This window comes from Strigops habroptila, chromosome 5 (genome assembly GCF_004027225.2).
Source record: "Strigops habroptila isolate Jane chromosome 5, bStrHab1.2.pri, whole genome shotgun sequence".
NCBI lineage: Eukaryota > Metazoa > Chordata > Aves > Psittaciformes > Psittacidae > Strigops > Strigops habroptila.
In genome coordinates this window covers 8,463,417-8,490,296 of record NC_044281.2, presented here as the reverse complement: position 1 = coordinate 8,490,296, position 26,880 = coordinate 8,463,417, and the positions used below count along the sequence as shown (strand labels likewise).

Sequence of the window (26,880 nt, the reverse complement as noted above, 5' to 3'; positions counted from 1 at the left end):
ACACACACACTCCCTCCTGCTATTTCCACCCACACTACAGCTCTTTTTAACTGTGTTTAAAAAGCTGAGAGAAATGTGCTGCTGCTGCTGCTCCTCCTCCTCCTCAGGTGGGCGGGTTGGTAGCTGGTCAGTTTTCCGCAGCATTTCTCATTGCTGGATGTGTGGGAGGCCGGGAGCAGGAAGGGAAGGAAGCAGTCCTCTTAGGAAGGGAGGCATATCAAAGCAAGTGGGAAGCAAATAGCCCCTTCCCACCTGCACATGTGCAATTATATGCAAATGAAAAACACAACAGATCTGGAAGCACGGCTTTCCAAGCTGTGGTCCTAAAAGGTATCAACTTGGGTCTCAACGCCAAGCTCAGGGGTGACCAGATCTGTTGGCAGGCAGCATTTTTCACCCACGAAGCAGCACAGACCCGTGGGGAGGGAAGCGGGAAGGGAAGAGGGCGTTCCTTACAGTTCTGGCTTTGTACGTAGGTGGAGGGTGGTTCGAGGAGAGGAGTGACAGATTGCTTGTGGCAGCAGGGAAAAAAGATGTAGGAGGGTGTCTGCCCAGGGTCCCGTCTAGCCCAGGGGATACTGGCAGGGTGGCTGCAGCACGAGTGCTGTGTCTAAGCTGGGAGGGGAGGAACCCGCTGGCGGATGGACCTTGCCTGGGGGCTCTCTCCCGGCCCCTCAACACGACAGCGTCTGCCGGTGCCCTCCGAGGCCAAAAGAAAATGGAAACTACTTCACGCACAGTTTCATGATGGATTTGCTTTCATGCTTTTCCAAACACTTCCAGTTCCCCACTGATAAGATGCAAATTAACTGGGGGGGGAGAAGGAGGGGAGATGTTTGTTTGGTTATTTTTACCCTCTCACACACTTTCTTGTGACAGGAGGAATTCACTCCTGCATGCCATTAGTTGTGCCCTCATCCCAAATCTATGACTTCAGAGGTTATATGGATGCATTATCTGCAAAGTCTCTGCCCTGGGAAAGGCACTCCCTTCCCATGGGATTACTCACATTACAGACAAAAGCAGAGATTTGCTTCTCCATATTACATATATGTGTTCCAGTCCTTCCCTGGGCTGGGCTGTTGTTAGAGAGTGGAGAAACAGATTGGTTTTCACTTATGTCTAATTTACTGTCATTGACATCAAGAGAAGACTCTCCACTGCAGACCTGAGCCTTTAGTACTTAGGTGCCCATACTGGCGCAAGGAAATTTGAATCTGTATCATGTGGAGATGTTTTAGAGTGTTGTCAGCTGAAACTGGGCTTGAGGATTGCTTGTCAGCACAGTAATAACCAGTTAGCAGGGATGAACTGGAAATTTTCCTATTCTTTACTGTTCTTTACTGTGAGGGTGGTGAGGCACTGGAACAGGTTGCCCAAAGAAATGGTAAATGCCCCACCACTGGCAGTGTTCAAGGCCAGGTTGGACAAGTCATTGGGTGACATGGTCTAGTGTGAGGTATCCCTGCCCATGGCAGGGGGGTTGGAACTAGATGATCTTAAGGTCCTTTCCAACCCAAACCATTCTATGATCCTATTCTGTTTCTCAAGCCTTCACAGACTCATTTTTCCTTACCTTCATGCACAGTAAGGATGGACTTACTACCCACACACAGAGAAATTAGATGCTAGCTGTTAAGCCAGCGGAGGAAAAGATTAAATTTACAGCAAGCCTCAATGCAGGAGCATGGGACATGAGGAAGCGCTCGTACTGTTTATTATCTTATCTATCTTGGTGAACTACACTGGGAGCTCTCGGAGGCGAGTAAGCGAGAGGTACAAATTAATGATTCATTAGGGGCATATAGGTGGCATCCAGCATGCAGCTGAGCTGCTCTTGGAATCCTCCTTAGGAGCAAGAGCTCCTGCATCCTGAAGTTACATGTTTTTCTGGAAAAGAAACCAAAAAACCCCAGAAACAAAACCCCAAAACATCTGCTCAACTCTGAAGTCCTCCTACAGTCTGCAGTTTGTTTTCCCTTTCCAAACCTGCTGAACACACTGCCAGGAAATTTCTCCACAGGGAGGAATTGCAACCTGCCTATCCTTCTGGCTATCGCACTTACACTCCCTGTGTTCCTGGTTTGGTTACTAGGAGTGCTGCTCACCCCAGTATATGCAGTCTCCTGCATCCCCCTCTGCTACTAGTAGTATCATCCATAAACTCACAGGTTAAAGGTCATCTCATTCCACTTACGTGACTCCACTGTTTTCACTCTTTTTACTAATTCTGCTTATAGAAGTATTGTATTTACTTTCCAGAAAACATTTTCACTTTGATATTCCACTCTGCAAAAAAAAAAAAATGGGGTGTGCAGGAGGACTCTTAAAACCCAGGACGATATGAGAGGTAATTTTTGGACTGGCTTGCAGTCACTAAATGGCTGTCTGTAAGAAAATTGCAACTTGGTAACACCTACCACCCCTCCACCTGCAAAAAACCTATAGATAAATTCAAGCCATCACCAGCATGTTTTAAAATGCAGGACACCAGGCTCAAGGAAGATGGCTCTTCTGTCACCACCACTTCTTCTTGAAACCAACTTAAAAAAAGAAGAAGAAAAAAAAAGAATTTAAAGAAAACATTATGCTTAAACTCAGTGTCAGAACCATGGAAAGAAATCAGTAGCTGTCACAATGCTTGCTGATACTTCATTGTTTACGAATGAGTAGGCCCCGCTCTTATTGTAAATCAGATGTACAGCTGGAAGACAACAAAGAAAGGGTCTACACTGTTATTTATACCGAAACCATGGGGGGAATAGATTAAAATCAGCATAAGTAAAAGATGAATCAGATCACTGACTTCTATTTTGGATTCTAGAAACAGACATACATAGCATGTAATCATGTCCTGATCACAGCCTTGCCCATATGCACCACGAGCAGGTGGAATTTATTAAGAATTTCCAGGGGTTTCAAGCAGCCTCCACCTGCTCCTACCCAAGGTTAGCTTACACACACAGATTTCTTCATTTCCACACCACCAACAAAAGATTATCAGACAAAAAGGCTGTGTTCGTATTTGTCTGCGAAATGTACAGACTTTCAGACATAGGATACGAAGAAGTACAAAAATGCTATCTGCTTATCAAACTCCTCCTAACTTGGCTACGCCTGGATGAGAGATGCAGAGTTATCTCATCCTCAAAAATACTTTAAAAAATAAAAATCTAAGTAAAGGTTTAGATTTTGCAACTGTGTTAATTTGGTGTCATTTAGACTGGTTTAGATTTAATTGCATGGTTCTTGCTGTAAAACAGCATATAAGGCTGTATGTACATACTCAAGATGATACTAGGAGGCTGCATCTTTGATGATGGTATAACGTGTAGGTAAAAGTTCGGATAGTTTGGATTATGTAATGAATTCTGCAGTCAATTAATTTGCAGTAGGCAGTCTCCCAATGCCTGCAAAAGCACTTCATGTCCTGTTCTGTTCTTTTTTGTTCATTGAACACAGCTGAAGACTGAGACTGCAGAATACAGACATGTTCTGTGCCTGTTTAGTTTAAGATTTTTACAACCAAATTTAATATACCCCAAGAGTTACTGCAACGGAAATGCCAACACAGATGACGCTGCTATAAGCAGGGTCTGAATTATTGCTTGAAACGAAGAGCAAGGTTGCCCTCTGGGGACTTCACTAGAAGCGCTCCCCAGAGCTGAGAGTTTTTTTATTCCAGCAAAATAATTTTACTACAAGGGTTTACTTTTTAAAAATACAAGTGTGAATCAAGACAGCCCGTGTTAAAAGCTTGCTACATGGAGCGATGATGAAGCTACAGTTCTACCTAATGCACTGTATTGTCACTTACTGCATGGTTCATCACATTTTTCAGTATCAATCTCATGCTGGCCATGTGTCAGCCTAAGAAAGTAACCCATGGAATGGTCTGACTTCGTTACTGAAATAAGAGTGAATTTAGTTCTCCTAGTGCGATGGTCCTATATTCTCAGGTACCTTAATCTTCTATTAAAAAGGCAAAAAAGCCATCTTCCTGGTTGCAGTTTCTGAGTCTGTTTATGCTGAATGCATGCTGTGTTTGAACTCGCAGTTGTGTGCAGCTACTGTTGGGGCAGTAACCATGCCAGCTGCCTAATCCCTGTATTTACCTTCCACCAGGATAACCAGTTTTTGGTGGGGTGTTACATCAGAGCAGCTCCTCAACCCCAGCTCACTAACCCGTGTGTCAGTCAGGCACTGAGAGGCAGCACAGGTGTGGCTGCAAGTGTGAGGGATAAGGACAGAGAAGGTGGTCAGACATTAAGAAACCAGTTTTGCTGTTTGAAACAACACATCACCAAAACGCAGTTTCAGTCGGCAAAACTCGGCTCTGAAGGTAATTCAGCAATGCCGGCTTTCTCCACTTCGGGCAGCAAACACCACAGTTTATGTTAGTGCTGTATTTGCTCCACCGACTGAAGCAACAGCTTCGTGTCCTCACACCTCCCGGGTTAATCCGGGACGCGGAGCAGCACCCCTTCATCCCAGATCCTGCCGAGGTAAGGGAAAACCCTTCACAGAACTACCGAGCAAGGGGGCTGCTTACAAACCCCATGCCGCCGCCCGGCTGCCCTTTGTCAGCCGCTACACTGACTGGAAACGGGCTGTTCACGTACGGGGTGAGGAAAAGGGGCTCAGAGGCGGGCTACTGCCCCCAAAAACCACCCGCTTACCGGGGCAGCGAGAGCGAATGCTGAGGGGAACGGAGCCCAGCCCCGCGCATGCGTCCTACCCCGCTCCCGGCGGATCGTCCCCGTTACCCCATGACGACGATCGACCGCGCCGGCTGCCGCCATGGCGGCCCGGGTGCTGAGGCCGCTGCCCAGGTAACGGGGAGGCGGCGGTGGCCACCGAGGCGCGGCGAAGCTGCTCCCGCGCTCCCCTGCTCCCCGCTGAGGGGCTTTAATGGCGCCGGGCCGGCCGCGGCTTGCGGCGGTGGCCTGGGAAGGCCTCTAATGCCGGGGGTTGAAACCCTCTGAACTAGGATAAAAGATCATTTAGGCCCAAATTAACTTTCCCTTTCTAAAATGAATATGTACTTTAGGATGCCGGGATGTTAGATGTAACATGTTAATTGGCAGTGTTTCGTGCTCTTAAGTAGGTGAAAGATAAAGTTTATGAATGTTGATGCAAGCCAGGTGTGTGAAGCCCAGTGAATGCTGTTTTAACTATCCTCCTTAACAGAACACACTGACAATTAACACAGCCTCATCACTGAAGTTGAGAAATACATTCACAAAGTGTCCTAGCATCGGTATCTCCTGTCAGCAACAGAAGCATGAGCCTTGTTCAAGCTGTTCGTAAACCCTACCTAAATGTATGTACACACAAAGGACATAAGGGCAGGCTTGTTCTAATGGAAGCTTTGGAAATGTACGAGTTTCTGACAAGACTATTTTTAAAGAAAGTTAGTATTTAAACATCCAGGAAAAGACCATAAATCTTTATAAGACACAGATTGCTAAGTAGCAATCATATCTCCCAGACTCCTTGTCTTACTATTTACAGGTTCCCGTAACTTGAAAGTGAACACATCAAAAACAGTAGTTGGCATCGGTATCTGCTATCTATTTACTAGTGAGCAAAGAAGTTCCCAACTGTTTTAATATCAAAATTGTAGGCTAATCTACTTGATTTTAGAAAGGAGAATGTAAAAAAACTTTGTGTACAGATATTTTTCGGACAAAGCCTTGCTTAACTCAGCAGTTCTGTATTTGGGATTGAGTAGCTGGTTTACGGTTTTAGCTGTCTTTTTAATACTTCTTTTCCAGGCCAAAGCCCTTCAACAGACTGCAAGTAATACTACAACATTTGGTAAGAACAGCATCTTGTTTGAGTTGGAAGTTTTTAGGAGTCTTAACTCCCAGAGACAGACAGCACATGCAACTTGTGCCTCTTCATGGTGATTCTAAATGCCATCGTTTATTGCTAGGCATAACACTGCCCACATCTTTGAGCACTTTGTTACAAGTTTCTGTTACACTGTAAATTAAAACTTAATTATTTTGGCTTTACTTACTCTTATAGTTAATTTCTGTGTAAGCCTCTGTATATATCATTCAGCTGTGAGTTTGAAATCAATTGTGAAAATAGTTCAGTGTTAAAAGTTACTTCCAGACAAAGCAATGCGTACGTTTGGGTTTGCAGCATCGAACTGCCAGCAGGGACACATGGAACTATCATTGTTAAAATTGTTGCAGGTATTCTCAGAATGCCAGTCGTAAGGAACCATGGTTTTGTGTTCTATTGTGGCAGTTTTGGTGGGGTTTTTTTAAATGAACTCAATTGTCAGTGTGTAGCTCAAAAACTTGTCTGAGGTTTATTACTCTCGAGGACTCAAACATACGGTGTTTTTAAAAAAACTGTTTAGGAATTGCAAATAAAACTTGAAGCACAGTGGGAAAGCCTTAGCATACAATTTCAAAATGCATGCTTTATGATCTTAAATAGTATGTTATGAGAATATTTCCATAAATGCTCTTGTATGTATGTTACTCAAGATATCTAACTGATGACATCTGCTTTGTGTGTTTGTATTTGCATGTACAGAAGATGTCTAAGCAAACAGATTCAACAGCTGAAGTGTTGTTGGAAAAGAAAGGAGGTGCAGGAATAATAACTTTGAATAGACCCAAGGCTCTCAATGCACTAAATCTTTCTATGATCCGACAAATTTATCCACAAATAAAGGTTAGTAGCTCCACTTCTACCCATCCACTATACATACGTATCCAAAATCAATTTTAAATTTCAGTCTGACACTTCTTAGTGTACTGATTTAAAGAATGAAAGTCTGTGTGAGTGCATTGGCCAAGGAGCCATTTATAGTATGGGAAAGAACAGACAGTTTTAAATAAGTTAGAAAGAAGACGTGTCAAAGAAACAAGCTGTCAGGCAAAGTTAAATTTAGCATCTGGATAGATAGAGACACCCATATTAAAAGTAGAACTGAATGAAAAGCAAGAAGGGCTCATGGTTTATATATTCCTTTTGGCAACACCCAGCTGGTCAGTCAGCATGCATGAATTCCAAGATGTACAGTCGTGTTGCCTCTTGGTTGGGTGCACATTTTGTGGGGAGGCTGCATGGCTGAAATAAAAGATACAAGCCATTCGAAAGCAAGGAACGTCAGTGTTGTTCCTTTAAGAAAATCTTTACAGATTTACAGGCACTGTTTTTACAAGTTAGTGAAGTAATGTGAAATTTTAAGCATGCAAGTAGTCATTTTTAATTCGACGATACTATTTATGATATACACAAAGTTCAGACTTACTGGATACCAGTATTTGTTGGATACTTGCCTGCCTTTTGGTATTTTGGTAGATGGACATATTGCAAGTTTATGCATTCTTTGAAGAACGTTTAAAGACAAATACTTAGTCTGTAGTGCTGAGTACTGGCTTTTATTTGAAGCACAACCTTAAAAGGTGGCGTAATTTTAAGTACATTTGCTGGTATACAGAAGTGTCCTGTCTCTTTTGTCTGGGTACTTACTTGAATAAGGGATATATAAGCGTAGCTTAAAGGGTGGGGGGAGGGAAAGCCTGTAAATGGCATCTTTTTCCCAATATGGTTGCACCACTGCTGAAGTCTTGTACCACTGTATTTAGTTCAGGAAAAAAAAACCCCAAACGACAACATGGTCTTTGTACCTAGCAAAACATCTGTGCACTAATTGATTTATTTCAGTCCTGATGAACACTGATCACAGTAATTTTGACAAAATCCATCAACAATTTAATTGCTGTTTTTCTTGTCATGCATCTTAGATTTACACAACTTTCATGATTTGGCCTGAGACGTTGTTATATCTTCCGTATTCCTAGCTTTCTGCCCCAGCATTGTGCTCCCATTGGGATTTATGTTGGACCCTGTTTTAGGGAGTGCTGCCATTCTTCAAGGTGGGAGCTCTGCACAGGCGTTTTTCTGAAATACACGAAGCAACTCTGCTTATGTCTGATGTCTCCTAGGACACAGGAGCGGCAGAAAGAAATTTAACTCTCAAACAGTTTAAGAAACTATGGTTTGATTTGCTTTTTGAGAAATTAAAATAAGAATTATGGACAGTATACAGGGAAAGCATTTTTTGCACAGACTTTCATCTTACAGGGAAACATTTACTTCTTTTCAGGCTTGGGAGAAAGATCCCGAAACTCTTCTAATAATTATAAAGGGAACTGGAGGAAAAGCTTTTTGTGCTGGGGGTGACATTAGAGGTAAGGACTAGAGTCACTTAAACATTTTAACATATCTTTGCCAGTTATTACTTTGCATTGATTTCCTTTATTTACTGTGACTTGGGTAAGCAGAGCCTTGCTACACAAAAGTAAACAAGATTATTCTTTTAACACTTTGATGCACGATGCTATTTAAGTTGTTTGTCAGGAGGCAGCTGTCGGAACATTGTATAAAAGAATAAAATTTGGGGTTTTATGAATAACTGGTAGTAGCAGTCATTTGAGGGAAAAGAGGGTCCTTGTTTCTATCTTTCTCTTCCCAAATTTTCATTAATGACAGCTTCTTTACAAGAAATTTGAAGAGTCCTAATAAGTAGCTCTTACTATAAGATCATTTGTGTCTGACGTTTGAGTTGGCTATATATAGAGCTGACAATGGTTATCAGTGTATCTGTGATTATTTTGTAACTAAGAACTGTAGGAAACCTCCAGTCTGTGAAAATTAGCAGCTGTTTTAAATTTTAGGTAAACAAGCAGCACAGGTTATTATCAAGTTATGTCCTGCTGTCATGGTTTGAGCCCAGCCGGTAACTCAGAACCACACAGCCGCTCGCTCACTCCCGCCCCCCCCCCCCCTTCTTCCTCCCCCCGCTCCCAGAGGGATGGGGAGGAGAATGGGAAGAATGTAACTCCCACGGGTTGAGATAAGAGCAGTCCCGCAACTAAGGTATAACACAAAACCACTACTGCTACCACCAATGATAATAACAATTAGTGAAATAACAAGGGGAGAGGATACAATTGCTCACCACCCGCCGACCGATACCCAGCCCGACCCGAGCAGTGATCAGGGCCTTCCGGGTAACTCCCCCCGGTTTATATACTGGGCATGACGTGCTGTGGTATGGAATACCCCTTTGGCTAGTTTGGGTCAGGTGTCCTATCTCTGCTTCCTCCCGGCTTCCCCTCCTCCCTGGCAAAGCATGAGACTGAGAAAGTCCTTGGTTGGAATAAACATTACTTAGCAACAACTAAAAACATCGGTGTTATCAGCGTTGTTCCCAGGCTGAAAGTTAAAAAACACAGCACTGCACCAGCTACTAAGCAGGAGAAAAATGACTGCTATAGCTGAACCCAGGACACCTGCTGTCATTGGCTTCTCATTTTTAGTATTCAGAGTGTTCAGTATAATCAGTTTTAACTGACTGTTCTATATATTGATATGAAATATCACAAACAAGACTGCCATACATTAGGAGGGGTTCCATGGCATAGAAAATGAGCTGCATGCTCACATGTATGTGACAGTCTCCAGCATAATAAAATTGACTCAAATTTGAAACTTTGCACTCATATTTAAGTTTTAGCAAATCTTCTCAACTAAAATAAAGCAGGATTAAGTTGCTGCTTGATTGCTGTTGGAAAAAATTGTTTTCATGCAATATTAATTTTTATTTGCATTTTCCTTTAAACTTACAGTTATCTTTAGACTTTTTATTTCTCTTAAGCCATCACAGATGCAGGAAAAGTTGGAAATAAGCTGGCACAAGATTTCTTCAAAGAAGAATATACCCTGAACAATGCCATTGGTATGTTTAATAGGAAATTCTGAAGCAGTATAGTTTTCAGAATAGTGGCTTTGAATGTAAATTCACCTTCTCTCTTTGCTAATCTATAAAAAATTGAGATAACATAATAGAAGTAGTTTTTTTAGGGTTTGGATTTTTTTTTTTTTTACCAAGTTCGATATTGCTAAGGTAACATATCTCATTTTTATATCTTGCATGCAGAATTTATTTGTTTTGTTTAAAATACTATGATAACTTATCCCATCCCATTGTTCTGGGTAGTTATAATTCAGCTATGGATTAATTAAGTCTTAGATGCAGACAGTGCAGTGCTGCGCTAAGTATCATTAATCTCCTTCAAAGAAGAGATAAAAATAGATGCATGGAAAATCATTAGTATTCAGTCAGAAAGCAGAAGATCAAATTATGTTAAAGCTTTCCATTTAAATAAACTGCATAAATTAAGCTAGGAGTTAAATGCCTTAGTTTATTGCGAAGAACTTAAGAGTATGTGGTCTTAAAATAACTACCAGCAAAGACACTGAGTAAAGATGTTTTCAATTAGCATGCATGGAAAGATTCAGAAGTCTAGTCTGAATAAAACCGCTGCCTTCATATTCAGTGTTTTCAGGTCAGACTTAAAGTTCAGACAGATTCATCAGTTCAGCTGATGTCAGAGAACCGTTGTCTTGAAAAAAAAATGTACAATTTTTTTGTTTCTTTACATTTCTTACAGGCACTTGCAAGAAGCCATATGTGGCGCTTATTGATGGCATTACAATGGGAGGGGTAAGTTAAGTACCTTGGTGTGGTATCTGACATCATTTGTTTTGAAGTAATGTAGTATTCTGTGCTCGAGTTGAATGAAGCGCACACATGGCAGTTCAAACATTTCAATTCAAGAATAAGGATTGTAATGTGAACCTTTGTCTCTTGCTTGTCAGGGCAGCTTGCTGCTCTTCTAGTGCTTCTGCTGTGCTGGTGCAACTGCTTTCTCTGAGGATCTGGCAGTTGTGTTAAAAGAGCAGAATCCTATCACTGCAGGAAATGCCCCTTGCAAAGGTTTTCAGAATACTGAAGTGTGAGTTTGTAGATCATACAAGAACTGAGTTTTCCACTCAAAATGTATTAAGAAATTGAACTATATACAAATACAATTAAAGGACAACTCCATGAAAACTTGTAAAAATTATATTCTAAGCTTTACTTTAACAGACAGACATGAAATCTGTATTTTTTCAACAAATTATCTGGACATGCATCTACTTTCTCACCTCTGCAGTACTCCTAAAACATGAATTACAAGATCCTGATTCTCCCTTACCCCACCAAGGCCACACCTTATTACTAAAGCAGCATGGAAAGACTCCATCACATTGCTAGTTACACTCAATTGCTTCAGCAATTGGTGGCTCTAAACACTATTGAGTAAGTAGTTAAGAGGCCAGTACTGTGCTTTTCTACATGCTGAAATGCTATTCTCTTCAGATTGACATCTTCTGGATACATTTGCACTGTAGCGGGGAGTAGAATACAATAATCTTAAGTTATTTTGAACAGTGAGTTTGACAGTAAAGTCTGCCTGCCATATTGTTGCTTAAATTTATATTCTTGCATGTCAGTATGATATGGGTGTATAATCTGTTTAAATTAAGTTTGTCAAAGACAGGATGATACAAGTAGAACACTACATGATCCATCACTAGTCATGATTCTTCCCTTTCCATCTTCCCTTACACATTTCATTTTGGTTGTGGTCTTGCCAGCTTGTGGTCTAAACATGCGATACCTCTCTTCCCCTTTGCTTCTCTGCTACCAAGCCCTAGATCTCAGACTTCTAGAACAGCCCTTGAACTTGGCATAGTCGTGCCATTATCTTGTTCTGCTTCCTGTGTGGGAACACTCTGTCCTACTGTAATTATTCATCAGAACTGCATCCATACAAAGGAGTTATTCTATTAATGGTATAATTAGATGCTCTGTTTTAAATCACTCAGATGTTTGGTTCTACTTTTTTAACACAATAAGGTCATATTTCATTCCTTTCATATGCCCAAGATCTGGCTATCTTAGTTGCTACAAGTGAGTGGGAGCTAGAAACATTTGTCACTTATGAACTACAGTAGATGCCTTTAAAACAAATTCACATTGAAACCGTTGGCTTTAGAAGCAAGTGATTTTAGCTTGGGCTTAAAATTCAAGGGACACCTCTTAAAAACTGCAGTTTCATTATAGTCAATGAATGAAAATGCAAACAGGTCAATCTCAAACTTGCTCAAAAAAGCAGGACTCTGCACATGGAGTGCTCTGGTCTAGTTTAAAATAAATGGAAAAATCCAAGTGTGTTAGGAACTCACTTATTATGTGCTTAGGTAGCAAAAGTTGCTACTGATGCACAGGTATCATAAATTTGTGATGAGAAAACTTGGAATTGTATCAAAGTAAACTAGTTCCACTTCAGCCTTGTGGGCTAGAGGCTGGTAGATGGCTTTCTCGAGAGCTTAATTAGCCAACAGATGGGGCTGTGGAGCTTGATTTCTGCACCTTCTTGTCTATGCTCCTGAAGTTCATCAAAAATTGATATTCAATATAAATGTATCTGTTCATTTTTTTGTACTTAGAGCAGTAGGTTCAAGTAACAAGGACATTTGATGAAGCAAAGATGACTGCATTTTACTAAGCAACAGTGAAACAAATTATAAATACCACATTTACTGGTAAAGGGCAATACAGTGGAACACGGCATGTACTCTCATGATGCTGAAAACTACTATTCAGATTGTTTTAGTCGACTTCTATCCATACACTTTTATTCCTTGAAATAAAATACCTGAACAGTAGACAAAAAATGCAGAGTATTTATACAGTCTTTTTAGTAGTATTGTTTCTAAATGAGGTCCTAAGTTTAGGTTTTTTGGCAGTAGAAAACTTCCAGTCTTTTCCCGAGTTCAGTGAATGAAAGCATGATGTATAACTTCAGTGTAACTCTTGTGGTTTTAAATAGGGCTTTGGCACAAAATACGTTACTGTGTCATTCCTCTCTGTCATTCCTAGCAGAGTAAAAGGCTTAATAACAATGTATTTTATACCCGTTTCAGAGCCAAATAAAGTACACTAGACAGATTTGATAGGTGGTTTTAACTTTATGTAAAGCCTACTTAAAACTGGCATATTGCCAAAGCAGAAGTACATAATTTTCAGGAGCAAAGGCCATTGCTTTTAGTTTTGGGAGGAATCTGCAACAGTGTGTACAAAGTACCTTCCTCCTTAGTATCATATTTAGAGCATGCGTAATTTAGAAACTTCCTGAGCTAGACTGTATTTGAGAACCATGGTGCCAAATAACCATCAGTAGTCACACTCACCTGTCTATTCATATAGTACTTTTTGACATAAAGTAGATTTGGTCTTCAGGAAGGCCTGTGGCAGTAGGCTTCACAGTTGGATTTTGTGCTTTGTGAAAAGCAATTTGCTGCTGTTTCAGGCCTATCATTAATATTACTGAATGCTTATGTGTTTAATTATTAATAAGGCCAAAATAGGCCCCCCAGTTTTTATTTTTTTACTGATGAGTAAAGACCGTTGCTCAAACATAGGAATTTTTGGCTTTGGACAGTAACATACGGTGTTTAATCCTTTAGCCTGACCTCTTGTGTGACGTATTTACTAAGTTTATTTTAGCACGTTAGAGATAAAGGCTATACCTTTATGTTACACTTCTTGCTTTAACAATTAATGTCTGAGTTTTAGGATGAGAAAACATCTTGTAGGGCAAGTAGATTTTAACTTACATGGCAATGTGTGACATTTTCGGTATAGAAATGAAGTTGGATTGAGTTGCCAGCTCCTCTAAATCCTTTGCAAAGCCCTGTGTTTGGAGTTATTCTGAGAATTTTATTTTCTAATCTTGATTTAGGTTTATGTTTAGGGAGAGTAATAGGAAATTGAAATTTTAATATAGCTCACAAAGAGATATTGCCATCTCCAGTTCCTTCATATTCTAGGGCCCAGTTTGCGAGAGCAATAGCAGTACACAATACTGACTGTTTTATTCTCTCCTCAGTAGGGAAGGACTTCAGGTGTATTGGAGCATGAGAAGACAACCTATTAATTGGGTCTTTGGGTTCATGAGTAGCTTTCCATTCATTTTGTCAACGCACCTAGCAGTACAGGGTTTTGTAGGCAAGGTGTTTTACTTAAACTGAGAGTCTGCATCTAAGTTATTTACATGGAGCATCCTTAAGGTTCTGTTAGAGAGCAGAATTTTTTAAGGAATAGTTTGAGTCTGTGTTAGTCACTCAGGTAGTAGTGTTGAATATGTTAAGCTTTAGACTACGCAGAAGTATAGATCTGAGAGGAACCTTGGGATTATTCTTTTGCACTTGAAGTAAGGTTAAATATAGCTAGATGATTACTTAGCAGGTTTTCACCTAATGTGTTCAGAACTCTCCAACATCAAGAATTCTGTTTTTTGTAGATATCCTACCCAAGTGCTTAGTTATTCTTTTAAGGTTCCCTAGTGTCTAATTTGAGTCTTTAGCATGTGTGATCAATATATTCCTGTCTTAGTCACAGCTCTCTAAGAACATTTTGAGATACTTGCATTCCTTGCTTCTAGCCAGCTCTCTTTAATAGGGATAAAGATAGTTACTCAGCCTTTTCTATAGATTAAGTCTGTTAGTCGTCTTACAGTCCTCGGGAATCTGTCCAATTTTTGTACTTTACAGTTCATTACCAGAGACCAGACAATATTTCAGCTGGAGGATTCATCAGCACCAAGTAGAGCAGAATAATTACTCTCCACGTGTTGCAGAGATGTTCTGTCAGAAATAGCCTGCGTAAATAGCAGCTTCTCAAAGCATCAAATGCTAGGAGGTCACCACTTCTAGTTATTCTTAAAGCTATTACTCTTACCTGTTTCCTTCTTGCATAGCATTCCATCACAGTACCTTTCTTTATCACTAACCTTTTCCCAATTTTTAAATCTTCTTCCTTGAACAGAACTTGTTTCTTGAAGAGTCAGTCTTGTGAAGCTACCCTTTTCCTCAAAGACAAAAAAGAATAGTACTAATTTTCTCCCTAAGAAGCCTGAGTGTCATTTCAGCTGGCATTGTCTTTGACAGCTCCACCTCCTCAATCTGACTAGGCTTCCCAGGTATATTGAATCTAGGCTGCGTGGGTATACTTCAGCCCTTTGGTGCCTGCCAGCCTGATACCTTCAGTAGTTCTTTTTTCAACAGCATTGCAGCATTATTTGTATTAAGTTCATGGTTGGTGTAAACCCCTGAAAAAGGTCTAGGCATTTGTTCCATAGAAAACATACTTGTGATCTCTGCATTTTAGTTTGCTTTGTTAAGTGTAGTTATTCTTATTTTGTTAGTTTCTATCTGATCTCCAAAGTGAGATGATTTTGAATTCTGATTCAAAGTGTTTGCCTTCCCAAAAAGTAATCTTTAAATTCTAGAAAACCTTGTTATTTCATCATCCAAGCAGATAATGAAAATATCAAATATGACTTCATTCATTATTGGCTTCTGTGTGACCTCAGCTAGGGTGCCCTCTGTTTGATTGCAGACTGCTGGTAACTCTGAATACACTTTCAGATGATTGTGCCCTCCATTTCGTAGCGATATCATCTAGGCTGTGTTCCCCTAGTTTGTTTATGAGAGGAAACCGTGCTGTGTATGGGGAAGCATCAGAAATGTCGTGGTTCAAAACGTGAAGATTTTCAGACTGCTGCTTACTGAGTGAGTGTCATTTTAATCAGGGGGTTATGTAGGAATTCCAGAGGAACAAATGAAGCCAAAGTCCTGAACCTATTCTGTGGTTTGGAAATACTTCCTCTGGTGTGCATCTAAATGTGCTTCCCTTCTGGGCTACGGATTCAGGACTACTGTGTCTTTTTATGCTGCAGTAGAAGAGTGAACTGAGTACCTAATATTCAGCTTTACTTCTTTTTCGTGTTAGTGCCACTTCATTTTCAGCAAAAGATTCCAGAGCCTGATGTTGTTAGAGGAATCTGACTTTCCTTGTAAATCAGATCTCAGGACCTGATATATAGTCTTTAAGGCAGAAATTTGCTTAGTTGAAGTTTGCATCTCTGTAACTATTTGGTGTTGCATCATGTAAGGTCCATTTGTCTTAGCAAGGGTTTAATACGAATTTGACTTGTGGGGAAGGGTGACATTTTAACCCTCATTTTAACTTCAGGAAAAAGTAGAACACTTCAGTTTTAAGCTTATACTCTTCTTTAATTAGTAAAGACTTGTCTAAATTTGAATTAACAATTTTCTGGAGGGAGTTTTCAGTGTTTTATTTCATTTTAGCCAGGCATACTTGTGAAATTTTACCTCACAACATTCTGAAAAGGTATTATAATGATAAGAGTTTGTTCAGAAATGCTTTGTATGTTTCTGATGCTAACTATAATAATGTTCTGAGACCTGAGGGGAAAGACTCATAGAGATTTACATCAGATGTGTAATATTTCATGGTAGCAAAGTTACTTAGTAGGTGAAAGTAAATGCCTGACATGGAAAATACTACACTAACTGCAAGTGCTGGTGAAATCAAGCAGCCGTTTTTAAAAATAGCTTAAAAAAAAATTAGTCCCCTGTGCTCTTGTGTGTGTTTATGGATGTTTGCTGCCAAAAAATGCATATTGGCGTGTCACAATAGCAATTGGCCTACTTCCCATGGTTGCCCTGTATGGGGGAAAACATATTTGCTTACTTAGCTGTTTGGGGTTCTTGCATTGAATAAATAAGACAAAAGCTGTGGAGGAATTTGCTGCAAATGTATCATATATAGTTGTCTTTTTTCAGGAATTGGTATTTCCAGTAGAAATCATTCTCAGTCACAGAAATCAGAAGAATTATGTGACAGGAAGGCCAGTTCCTAGAATAAAGGAATTTCTCGCAAGGAGAGGTGAAGCCAATTTTCAGGAGTATTTTTAAAAGTATTGTTACGCTTTGCACTGCTTGCATGTAATTTAAGCTGGAACTTTTTTTCCAATTCAATATTCAAAATATCAGCCGCATCTTGCACTTTTCTAAACGACTTGAATGTTATCTGGAGGGGAAGATGTTCAGTCAGTATCTTGTTGTACTTAATAAACCTGTTATTTACTAGCATGTCTTTATGTTACCTTATGTAACATTGCCTGTGTATGAGTGCTCTGACACATCTGGGCCTCATTCATCAAAGAAAACAAGGGCTTAGATATACAGTACAGGTTTGAGAGAGTTTACTGAGGCTGGAAATGTAATTTACAGTGAACACTTTCCAACAGCTAAATTAATGTTTTCTCGAACAATGTTGTTAGATACTTGCTACAGGTACCGCGGGGATTCTACCAATATAGTTACTTACACTTTAGGAGGATTTGGTCAATAGTTCTTATTACAGTAATATTTCTTATGAAGTAAATTGGTAGTGATGTATGTCATAAGCAACTTGTATGTTGTACATTTTAGTCAACAGAATTCCAGTACACAAAGGAGCTGGAGTGGAGCAATAGCTGTCCTTATCCTGTCCCATTTTTATCCAGATTGTGTGGCTGTAACTCTTCAGGAATGTTCCTTTCACTCCAAACATATATATCAAATTTCTGGCATACATCTGCAAATAACGTTTTTTCCTTGTTTCTTCACAAATATGTTTACAAAAGTAAACATCAATGTTGATTTTAAGATACATATTTGTAAAGTGGAATTGGTGGTTTTTTTGATTGCCTGATGTTCCGTAGTCAGGACCAGAGCAGCATAAGGAAAACCAAAACTTTCTTACTGCTGCAGATAAAACACACAAATGATATTTCTTATTCCCAGGCTTCACGAGTTAACCTCTGAGTTACAGACTGGGCAGCTGCAGTAGGTGGGAGGAGGAAGGGGAGGGAATGTCTCAAAGATGGAGTGGTCCATAGCCTGAATCTGCCCACTACCAAAACCAGTTCCCAGTGAAGTAAAAGTGGGGAGAAGGCTCTGCCCTCACTCTGTGCCATTTGTGGGTACAGACATCTATGCAGTCTGTCCTTCTGAGCAAGTTGCCTGGCATTGCTGTCTATCTTTTCTTGCAGACTAGTGAAACAAAATCACTGTGGAAGTAACACCTGACTTGCTAATATACATATATACATATCATGTGCTTTGGGTGACTAATTGCAGCATATAAAAGTTCATGAAAAATTATTATTTTACATAGCACAGCACTTCTGTGCTGTAGTGGATATTATTACCTCTTTAAGCCTTTTTTTACAGCTAGGAAACTGGAACTTAGAACTGTCAGTGCTGCTTGGGTTTTCTCCCGATTCTTCTTTTTCTTCCTTTTTATAGATATGTCATGCCTCTTGTCAGTCACTATGTGCTGAAACTTGAACATCTTTGGTTTTGTTTTAATTTATGCTCTAAAATCTGCCCTGAAGTAAAAGTAATTGTCATACTAAACCTAGATAAGCTGCTTTCCAGTTCTCTCTCTTCCTCTCCCCCTCCCTCTGGAAACTCATGCATGTGTATCACACAGAAGCCTGGGGCTTGTTTTGTTGCCAGTTCTTTAAAGTTGAAGGCAGCTTTTGCTGTAATGTAGGATACAGATTTTTGCAACTTGTTGTACTTGGAAACAAATTTTTGTGAGATTGACTTGAGTGCCTCTTAGGTTCTGTAATACAGGATATTGAAAACAATGCTGAGGCGGTACTAAAACAGGAGTCGCTCTTTGCTGATACTACGGTCTATTTACCATCTGGCACATTGGTCTGCCTGCTAAGCTCCTGCGTGTGATCCTAGGGACAAATGGTGCACTTGATTTTGTAGCTAATCGGACTATAATATCAGCAGCTTTTGACATCAGCAAAAAATAACCACTGAATGTTCAACGACTGGCCTGTGATGTTATTCCCCAGAGGGCTTATCATAAAGCACAGTCTCGAAAACAAGTATTTTAAATTATGGGTCAGTACTGGTGCAGTAAGTGAAACTCCTCTCTTCTCCCTCTCCCAACTCTACAATGACCGAGTTGTTTAATGTACACTATGAAAAGGAATGGATGCCACTATTTTACACCAAGAAAGAAAGGCAGACTTCCTGAACAGCCATTGTATAGATGTTGGTATTATACAATCATACTGCACTTAGTATTTTAGAATTACAGAATGTCTGCATTCCTGTGCAGTGTAATGACATATAAATCATAGCATAGAGCAAACATCACTTGTCTACTCCAAGACTGAAGTTGAAGCTTTATGCTGTACTTTTCTAGATTATTATTATTTTTTTTTTCCTGAAACCTCTCTATGTTTAAAGGAGGTTTTATTTGTGGCTTCATGGAAAGCTTTCTGATCTCTGCTGTTGACAGTCATTGCAGAAGTTTTTGCAGGCTTCTGCACAGATTTGTTCTTTCCGTTTAACACCAGGCTCTCTCTTGCTGAAAGTTCTACTGTTTGTCTCTAGGCCTTCATGTAGACGCCTAGTCTCATATTGAGAGTTCTCTCATTATTTCCCTTTCCTTCCCTTTATTGTAGATCAAGAAAAAAATCTCTGAAGAGAATTATCTTTGCCTGCTTTTCCATCCTTTCATATTTCTGCTATTTTTTCTCATTTCCAGAAGAATTTGAGTGCTTATTTCCTCCTTGAGTTAGTTTTAATGTCTTATACTTTCTAAGCACTTTTTCCTGAGAAACTGAACATCATTACAAAATCCCCTCAATTCACTCCTGTCATCCGCAAAAGAACTCTGCCCCTGTTTAAAAAAAGTTCTGTTGCATAGGCCTGTTTTAAGAACAAGAAGTGTTTCTTTAATTTTAAGATAAAACCTAGTTATCTAGTTATGCATTGATGCAAGTTACTGAAACAGGTTCCCGCCCATGTCTCTGCACTCCCTGCAGACATCGAAATGTGGCGAGTTGGACATACAGATTTCTTGCAGCAGCTACATTTTTAGGTGATACGGAGGGACAAAGGGACAGAACTTGTCTTCCACCATTTTATAAATAAAGCCTATAGTATCTTTTTCTGAACATACAAGGCCAGTACAGGGAAAAACTGGTGGAAAACATTGGGGAAAAAAGAATGCTGTCAAATTTAACACTAGAAAAAGTTTCACTCACTAGTAATTAATTACTTTTTTTACAGACCTTGCAGATCTAAGCCTTATTATGTCTTCTCTTTTCTTTCTGTTGCAGCAGAAGTCTTGTGTTCATAAAAAGTTCCGCTTCCTCGAACATGAAAGTGTTTTTTAACAGACATAGCTGACTTGATGCCAAGTTTTATAGGCTTACTAAATGTAAGTCTTAGAAAATAATACACAGTAGTGAGAAAGAATCAAGGAAAACATTCTTAATTCTGGAAATAAGTTATTTCTGAAAATTCTGAATAATCAGGAGGAATTCTTGGTAGAAGTTTTTGTGTTTGCATAATGGTTGTGGAGCTGCAGTGGCTCTAGGCCAGCCTGGACCATGAGACCATACTGTTCAACTTGTTTCTTTTTGCCTGGGAGGAGCCAACATACATGACCAGGGAGGATATGAAACTGTAGGCACTCAATCCCTGCTGTGGAACCATGTGTTTAACTACCACCGTGGCATTTGTATGGACTGCCAGGTGGGATTGCTACACTAGTATGGGTCTTCACCAGCAGAAGACTGGATCAGTCCCTGCAGATTACGCAGGGGAAAATATGGCTATTGCAGCTAACCACCCTAATAAAAACAGTTTGAAACCATTCATAAGTTTTGGCTGGTAGCAGAAAAATCAAAACAGGGCTTTTAAAAATGCAATCTAAATTCCGTGGATAAAGGACACTCGTAGCAGCATTGGTGCACAGAATGGCCTATGTATTTTTTTCCCCCAAGTTTCACCGTAAGAAAAACCCGACCTAAATGATTACTGTTAACGTAATTGGATCAAATTTGTTTAAATAATTAGGGGCAGAATATCACAACTGAAACATCAGATATTATTACAGATGATAATCCATCTCCAGTCAAATGGTTGTGCCTCTGTAGGAATTTGGACTGAGAATCTCTAATACATAATCAGTATGTGTAAATTAATATTTTATACTTATGTTACATTAATATTTTATGTTTTAAAATACCACACTAAATGATTGAAGAGTTCACAAAAAACCTGTTTTTAATGATATTTTTAAAATACTTGTATAGAGTTGATTTATGTCATCAGCCAAAGAAAGTGATATTCTTGGTCCAGACCGATCTGTTGTGCTGCATTGCTTTGGTTCCCTAAGTCATCTTGTCTGTTAGTATCTACAGATAAAAATGGATTATACTCTTTGGAGTAGTCCATAACATTAATGATGAACAAAGATTAATTTTGATTCAGTTTAAGATTTGCTACGTCTGGACGCAAGGGATAATGCTCTTACCTCAGTGATTTTTGATCTAACATAGCTATTAGCTCCTGCTGCTTCCTGAATCAATTCCACTCACTCTGCCAACTGATGCTTTTGAAAACATTTTTGCTGCACCTTAGCTATTTCTGCACATCTGTATTCAGGTGTATTTGTTGTGTTATGCTCGGTTTGTTTGTCGATTGCCACATTTCTTTTGTGGCACTGGCCCTATCAGGAACTGTATTTTCATGCAGTTCAAAGCGAGTGGGATTATTGAACATGAACTGTTACAACAGGACATTCACTGCAGACTCTGTTAATATTGGTATTACCATCAAATTGTTTGCTTGCATGGCTAAAAATTCTTTATCCGCCTAGTGAAGATGATACAAGCAACATTCTGGAAGGCCTTTTCGGTTTGTATCTCTTTTATTCTGTTACTTGTGCTTTCCTAGGCAGTGATTCCTTTGCAGTCTGAGTTAGGTTATTTAGTAACTAGACAAGTGTTATTTATGGTTTTGCTGCGACACAGATCTACTTTCCCGTATGTGAACAGATGTTTACATATGTAATTCAGGAGGGGCTTATTTATTCTGCTCTGTATCATTCTCTGTTGTGGTGGCTCTTAATTTCTTAATAAGTTCCTTAGATGTGATGAGTTCTCTGATTTCTAATATGGGTCATTCTCAATTTAAGGTAATGCAGCCTTCTGGCTATGACTTAAGACTTAACGGCTTTTAAGATTTATAGTAGCTGTATTCCATTTTTCCATCTATGAGTAATTTGCACCTTGTTTTTTGTTAGAAAAATGCTTCTAATAAGGTTCTGCATTCATCATGAGAAAAAAATGGAAATCGATGATAAATCTTCTATATGCAGCCACATAATGACTTTTGAAATACGGCATTGAGTAGGAAATCATGTGTATAGGAAGTAAAATTCAGATACTCTACTGTTTTTTTCAGAAGCTTGTTGAGGAATTCAGACCAAACTGCCTGTAATATTATGTTCCTCCTTGAGGTGCTCTAACAGTCAAGTTGTAACACACTGCTTTTAAGATTAGTATCCATGTAGTAATAAATCTCTAATTTGTAACCAAATGCCTTCCTAGCCAGTCTATCTCCAGTAATATATTGTCAGACCACCATTTCTGCTCTTACCTGGTTTTGCTTAATTCTTATATAAACCCTACAAAAAGATTGTTTCAATTGATTGCTTGTTAATTTCTCAATTCCTTAACTTCTACTCACATTAAGTATCCTTTACAAAATTCAAACCTTCAGCTATCAGTGGAAAATAAAGTGTCATGCCAGTATTAAGATAAACTGTCTGGATTAAAAAACAAGCCTTGATACACCACAGGAATCAATTATCTTGGTGAAGTCTGAAGGAAGACATTAGCTTTAATATATATTTTAAGAGCATGAAAGGTAGGACACTGACAGTGCAGGATATAGTGTGTTATAATAAAGACATTACAGCATCAAGACTTGTATGTGTAAATGCTGGGAGCATTTGGTGAACACAGCCCAACTGCAGATATTTGAACAGTGTGCCAAGGGCCTCCTAGGTGGGACTCTAACTGGGTAACATTTCAGTTAAAAAGAAAATAAAAGTACATAATCCAGAAGTGAAGGAGGCATTTAGACTTCTGACTGGAAGAATTCGTTCTTTCCATGGGATACTGTTAAACTAATAAGCATCTGTCCTTTGTATTAGATGGTGAAGGCTAAACACATACAGGTTAAAATAACCATTTGGGAAGTTGCGAATAAACATATGAAAGCATATGATCACCAGTTTAATGAATTACTGGGGTTTGTATCCCCAAAACATTTACTCATTTTTCTCACTTAATTTTATCTTAATGTTGGATTATTTAAAAATGATCTTCAAAGAAGTAAAGACATATTTGTACCATTTTCTCTCTAATGGATAAGAAGAAAAATATAGTTTTAGTCTTTTAAATATACAACTAAAATTCAGCTCTTATCTATACTATAAAACTGAAAGTTATCTAGAAAACAGATCCAGTTAGGGCTTGAGAAAGTGAAATCTCATTTAATTACTTCTTTCAGAAGAAAATTACCTTTTTCAGCGTTTTTTTTATTAAAACTCTACAGTTACTTGTATCACTGTAAAATGAACAATCTTGGGAGAGAAGTTTTCTTCATGAAGTTCACACTCTAGTCTTTGTTACTTAATACTCAAGCTGAAAATTTGAGTCTTTACACAAACTTCCAATAGTCTAAAAAATAGCCAGAAAAAAATGCTTTACGATAGATAGTATTTGTATTCTTAGTTAAGGGATTAGAAAAAATTTAAGTGTTGAGAAGAGCAAAATGGGTTTGTTTTCTGGGGTTTTTTTTAAATTTTGTTATAACAAGGTCATCATTATTGCTGAACATGCATAAAAATAACAGCAGGCTTTACCAAACGCAGTGAAAATATGCTGTTATGCTATGAAAAAAAAGAGAGTTGAAAGTGAAAAAGTCACATTCCCATTTCATTTAAGAGTTCTAGAGCTGTTTTAGGAGTGAATGTAGCTTTACATTTGCAAGAGAACTAAATAGGGCCCTTGCTTTTGCCCCTGCTCAGATGAAATCTACAGCCTCTGACCAGTCCTCAAGTGAAGGGGCTGAAGGACAGATAAGTGATGAGCCACAGGATGTACCCTGTGCAAATAAGATAGATTGAGATAATTTGCTGAAATCCCATTTGCCTCCTTGAAACTGCAGTACTTCATGTGTATAGATTTGGCTTAGTCTCTGGATTTAAAATCAAGTATGATAACCAGTTATCTTAAGTACCCATTTCTCAGAAAATTAGACTAGAATCTTAAAAACTTCATACATCTATATTAAAACACAAGACTGGCAGATTTTTTTACAGAAAAAACTTGAAGATGTTTTCAAATTGTCATGTATCACCCTGATGGAAGCAGTGACAATTTCTTGCTGGGCAGAATCGTAAAAGAGGCCAGGGAAGAATGCATGAGGCTGGTGTGAGGAAATGGATATGATTTTTACTGAGATAACTTCTCAAAATTTTAATGTAAAACCACCCAAAGATCTCTGTAGATAAGCAGAAGGACGTTCCACTCTCTCCTCAAAAGCCTATCAAATATACAATGCTGGTCCAAACAAGTATCACCCAATTAATTCCACTGGTTTTGTTGGAACCATAAAACACTGTGAATACTAGTACCCTTAGTTGGGTAAAATGACATTTTTCTGGTATCTAAGCAATTAGAAATGCTACTTAATCTAACACACCTTCATTAGACACTGACTTCTTTTTGGCCAATGATATTTAACATATCTTAGTTTTAATACTAAAATTGGACGGATAGAAGGACTAAGCAAAGGGAAATTTAACAGTGAGGAAAGGAAGCAAGCTGGAACAGTGGAAAGGAAGAGAGAGAAAATATTTGTATGAAGAAACTTCTTGAGAAATATTTAGTAGAGGGTTTTGTCTCCAAGTAGGATATAAACAACATTTCTTTATCATATAGATAAACTTTTGAGAAGTGAGACTCCTTTGTGGCTGCGCTCAATAACCCAAATACTCTTGGATTACTTCAAATATTATTATTAAATAATAGTAACTTTGTCAGATAACCATTTTTCTTTAAATTGGCAGTTTGCCTCTTGAACATTTATCTAAATTGAATTAATTCTATGTGAATGGAAAAATATATATTTTTATTGGGCCTTGCTGCTGCTCACTGTCTAATCAGAAAATATGTGATAGATAACACCAGGAGCTCTTCTGGTCTTGAAGGAAGTGTCTCATCAGGAAGGACTGCTGGAGAAGAGCACTAAATACTAGCTATTGGATACTAGAGCTATTTCTGATTTGGAGAACAAAAGTCCCCAGGTTAAATAAGCGAGTTTCTAACCCCATACTTTGAATTTTAATCAATAATGCTGAAGGCTTTTCCTGCTTAAAATACTTCTGTATTGATAGAGTAGGTAATTATCGCATTATAAGAATAGTTTATTATTATTTCTCTTTAAAGTATTATAATTAAAACTTTGTGCAATTCATGTATGTTCCAAAAGTATTGGGGTGGATTTTGTTGGTGGTTTGAAGTATGTGCAAAAATTATAGATGGGGTAATGTTTGCAAAAAGGGGACAACTCCCTTAGTAGTCTAATGAAGAAAATGGGGTCACTCATTTCTTTTGCTGTCACTCATGGATTTTTGAAGTTAATCTCAGTGTGACTTACCAGTCTTTTAAAACATAGAATGCTATTTCAGCCAAATGATAAAGGTAATATGATGCTTTATTAGCATTTGAACCATAAAAGGCCTTTTAATATTTTGTTTTGATGTGCATGATAAATCTAATATTACTTGATTGTAGAGCAAAGCAAGAGGTGTGCTCCATGGGATTATGGTTATGATTATTTTTACTGATCATTTTATGACTGTGCCCTTTGCTTGTGCTCCATGCATAGGGAGTTGGCCTTTCAGTCCACGGACATTTCCGAGTTGCTACAGAAAAGACAGTTTTTGCAATGCCAGAAACAGCAATAGGTAAGTATTTTAACACATTATCACATGCTAACATGTTTAAAGTTTCACTGTTTGTGTAATGAGGATGAAATGTCTTTGACTGAAAGCAATTGGGGTAATGAAAGAATTTTAAAAAGGAATTGGAGGCGACTGTGTATGGAAAGTATTTTCTATTAAATTAATAGCAACTTATCTATGTTCTGGCAAGTTGATCATTGAGGCTCTTAGCCTGGGGTTTACTGTCTAGGCAACATGAAGACTGTCAGGATACAATTTGTGAAAAATAGAAGTAGATCTGAGGAGCTAAGTCTTTGCTACAGATGTAGGCAGATAAAGTCTGAAGATCCCAGTGCAAGCATGTCAGCTCTACATTTGGAATTCAGTATGAGTCAAACTCGCTGTACTACAAGCTGATCTGCAATGTTAATGAGACAGATTTTGAAATTCTAGCTCTTCTTGTAGATTATTAATGTAGACCCATTACAGTTGCGTACAGATTGTGTCTAGGCGAGATTGCAGCGTCATCCTGGTTTAATAGCAACATGTACTTTGTGTTTTCTCATGTTTGATCATACAGCTTTTTTGTCAGCTGAGATATACAAAATAAAATGTTGTGTCTGAGAGCTATATGAAGATGGTGGTATGGCTCAAGAAAAGTCAGTCAGATTACAGAGAATCCTCCTGTGAAATCATTCATGTTTTCCTTCAAGACAATCCTGGCACCAACAGGGTATCCACATTGAACTACTACTGTCTGGCATGTGTGTTCCATTAATGCATTTATCAACGTTGAAATCCCTTCTCCGTGCTTAACAACAATGTTCATAAAGAGTGCTCAAAACCTGTAACCTATCCTGTGTTCCTCTCCGCAGAATTTCTAGTTTCTACATCTTTCCAAGGCAAGGCAGCTGAAAGGATGATTACAATTTTTCTTATCTTTATGTCCTCAAGCAGGAGAATGAGGATAGTCTGAAATATGTGGCCCTGTTCAATACATTTATCGAGAATATAGAATTACCTGGTGGTTATACAGCTTAAATGGCAGCAGACACGGTGGTGCTATTAGGTTTAGCCTTAGTTTCACCTCAAAGAATTAATTGTAAGGAGTAGTGAGCATTATATCAGGACTAAGTTCTGAAAAGAGCATAAAAGTTATAACGTTCTGCTTTTGTTGAGAGTATTTTAAGTACAATGGTGTCATTACAACTAACGTTAAAATGCATGCTTAGCTGACAGGATTTTTGTAGTGTGCCCTGTTAGTA

At 38.7% G+C, this 26,880-nt stretch overlaps 1 protein-coding gene across 3 annotated transcripts in view; it reads left to right on the top strand.

The window, feature by feature from the left end:
* The first annotated feature begins 4,407 nt into the window (after nt 1-4,407).
* HIBCH (3-hydroxyisobutyryl-CoA hydrolase) overlaps nt 4,408-26,880 on the top strand; it is a 45,063-nt gene continuing 22,590 nt past the window's right edge. Inside the window, exons 1-7 of one of the 3 annotated variants that reach the window (XM_030486803.1) lie at nt 4,408-4,505; nt 5,778-5,820; nt 6,556-6,696; nt 8,138-8,222; nt 9,692-9,772; nt 10,488-10,540; nt 25,561-25,639. In XM_030486803.1, the coding sequence (XP_030342663.1) occupies nt 6,559-6,696; nt 8,138-8,222; nt 9,692-9,772; nt 10,488-10,540; nt 25,561-25,639 (436 nt within the window). In that variant the 5' untranslated portion in view covers nt 4,408-4,505; nt 5,778-5,820; nt 6,556-6,558. Of the gene's footprint in view, nt 4,506-4,741; nt 4,833-5,777; nt 5,821-6,555; nt 6,697-8,137; nt 8,223-9,691; nt 9,773-10,487; nt 10,541-25,560; nt 25,640-26,880 lie in introns of those variants that run through there. The other 2 variants (XM_030486801.1, XM_030486802.1) reach the window with 2 other exon arrangements.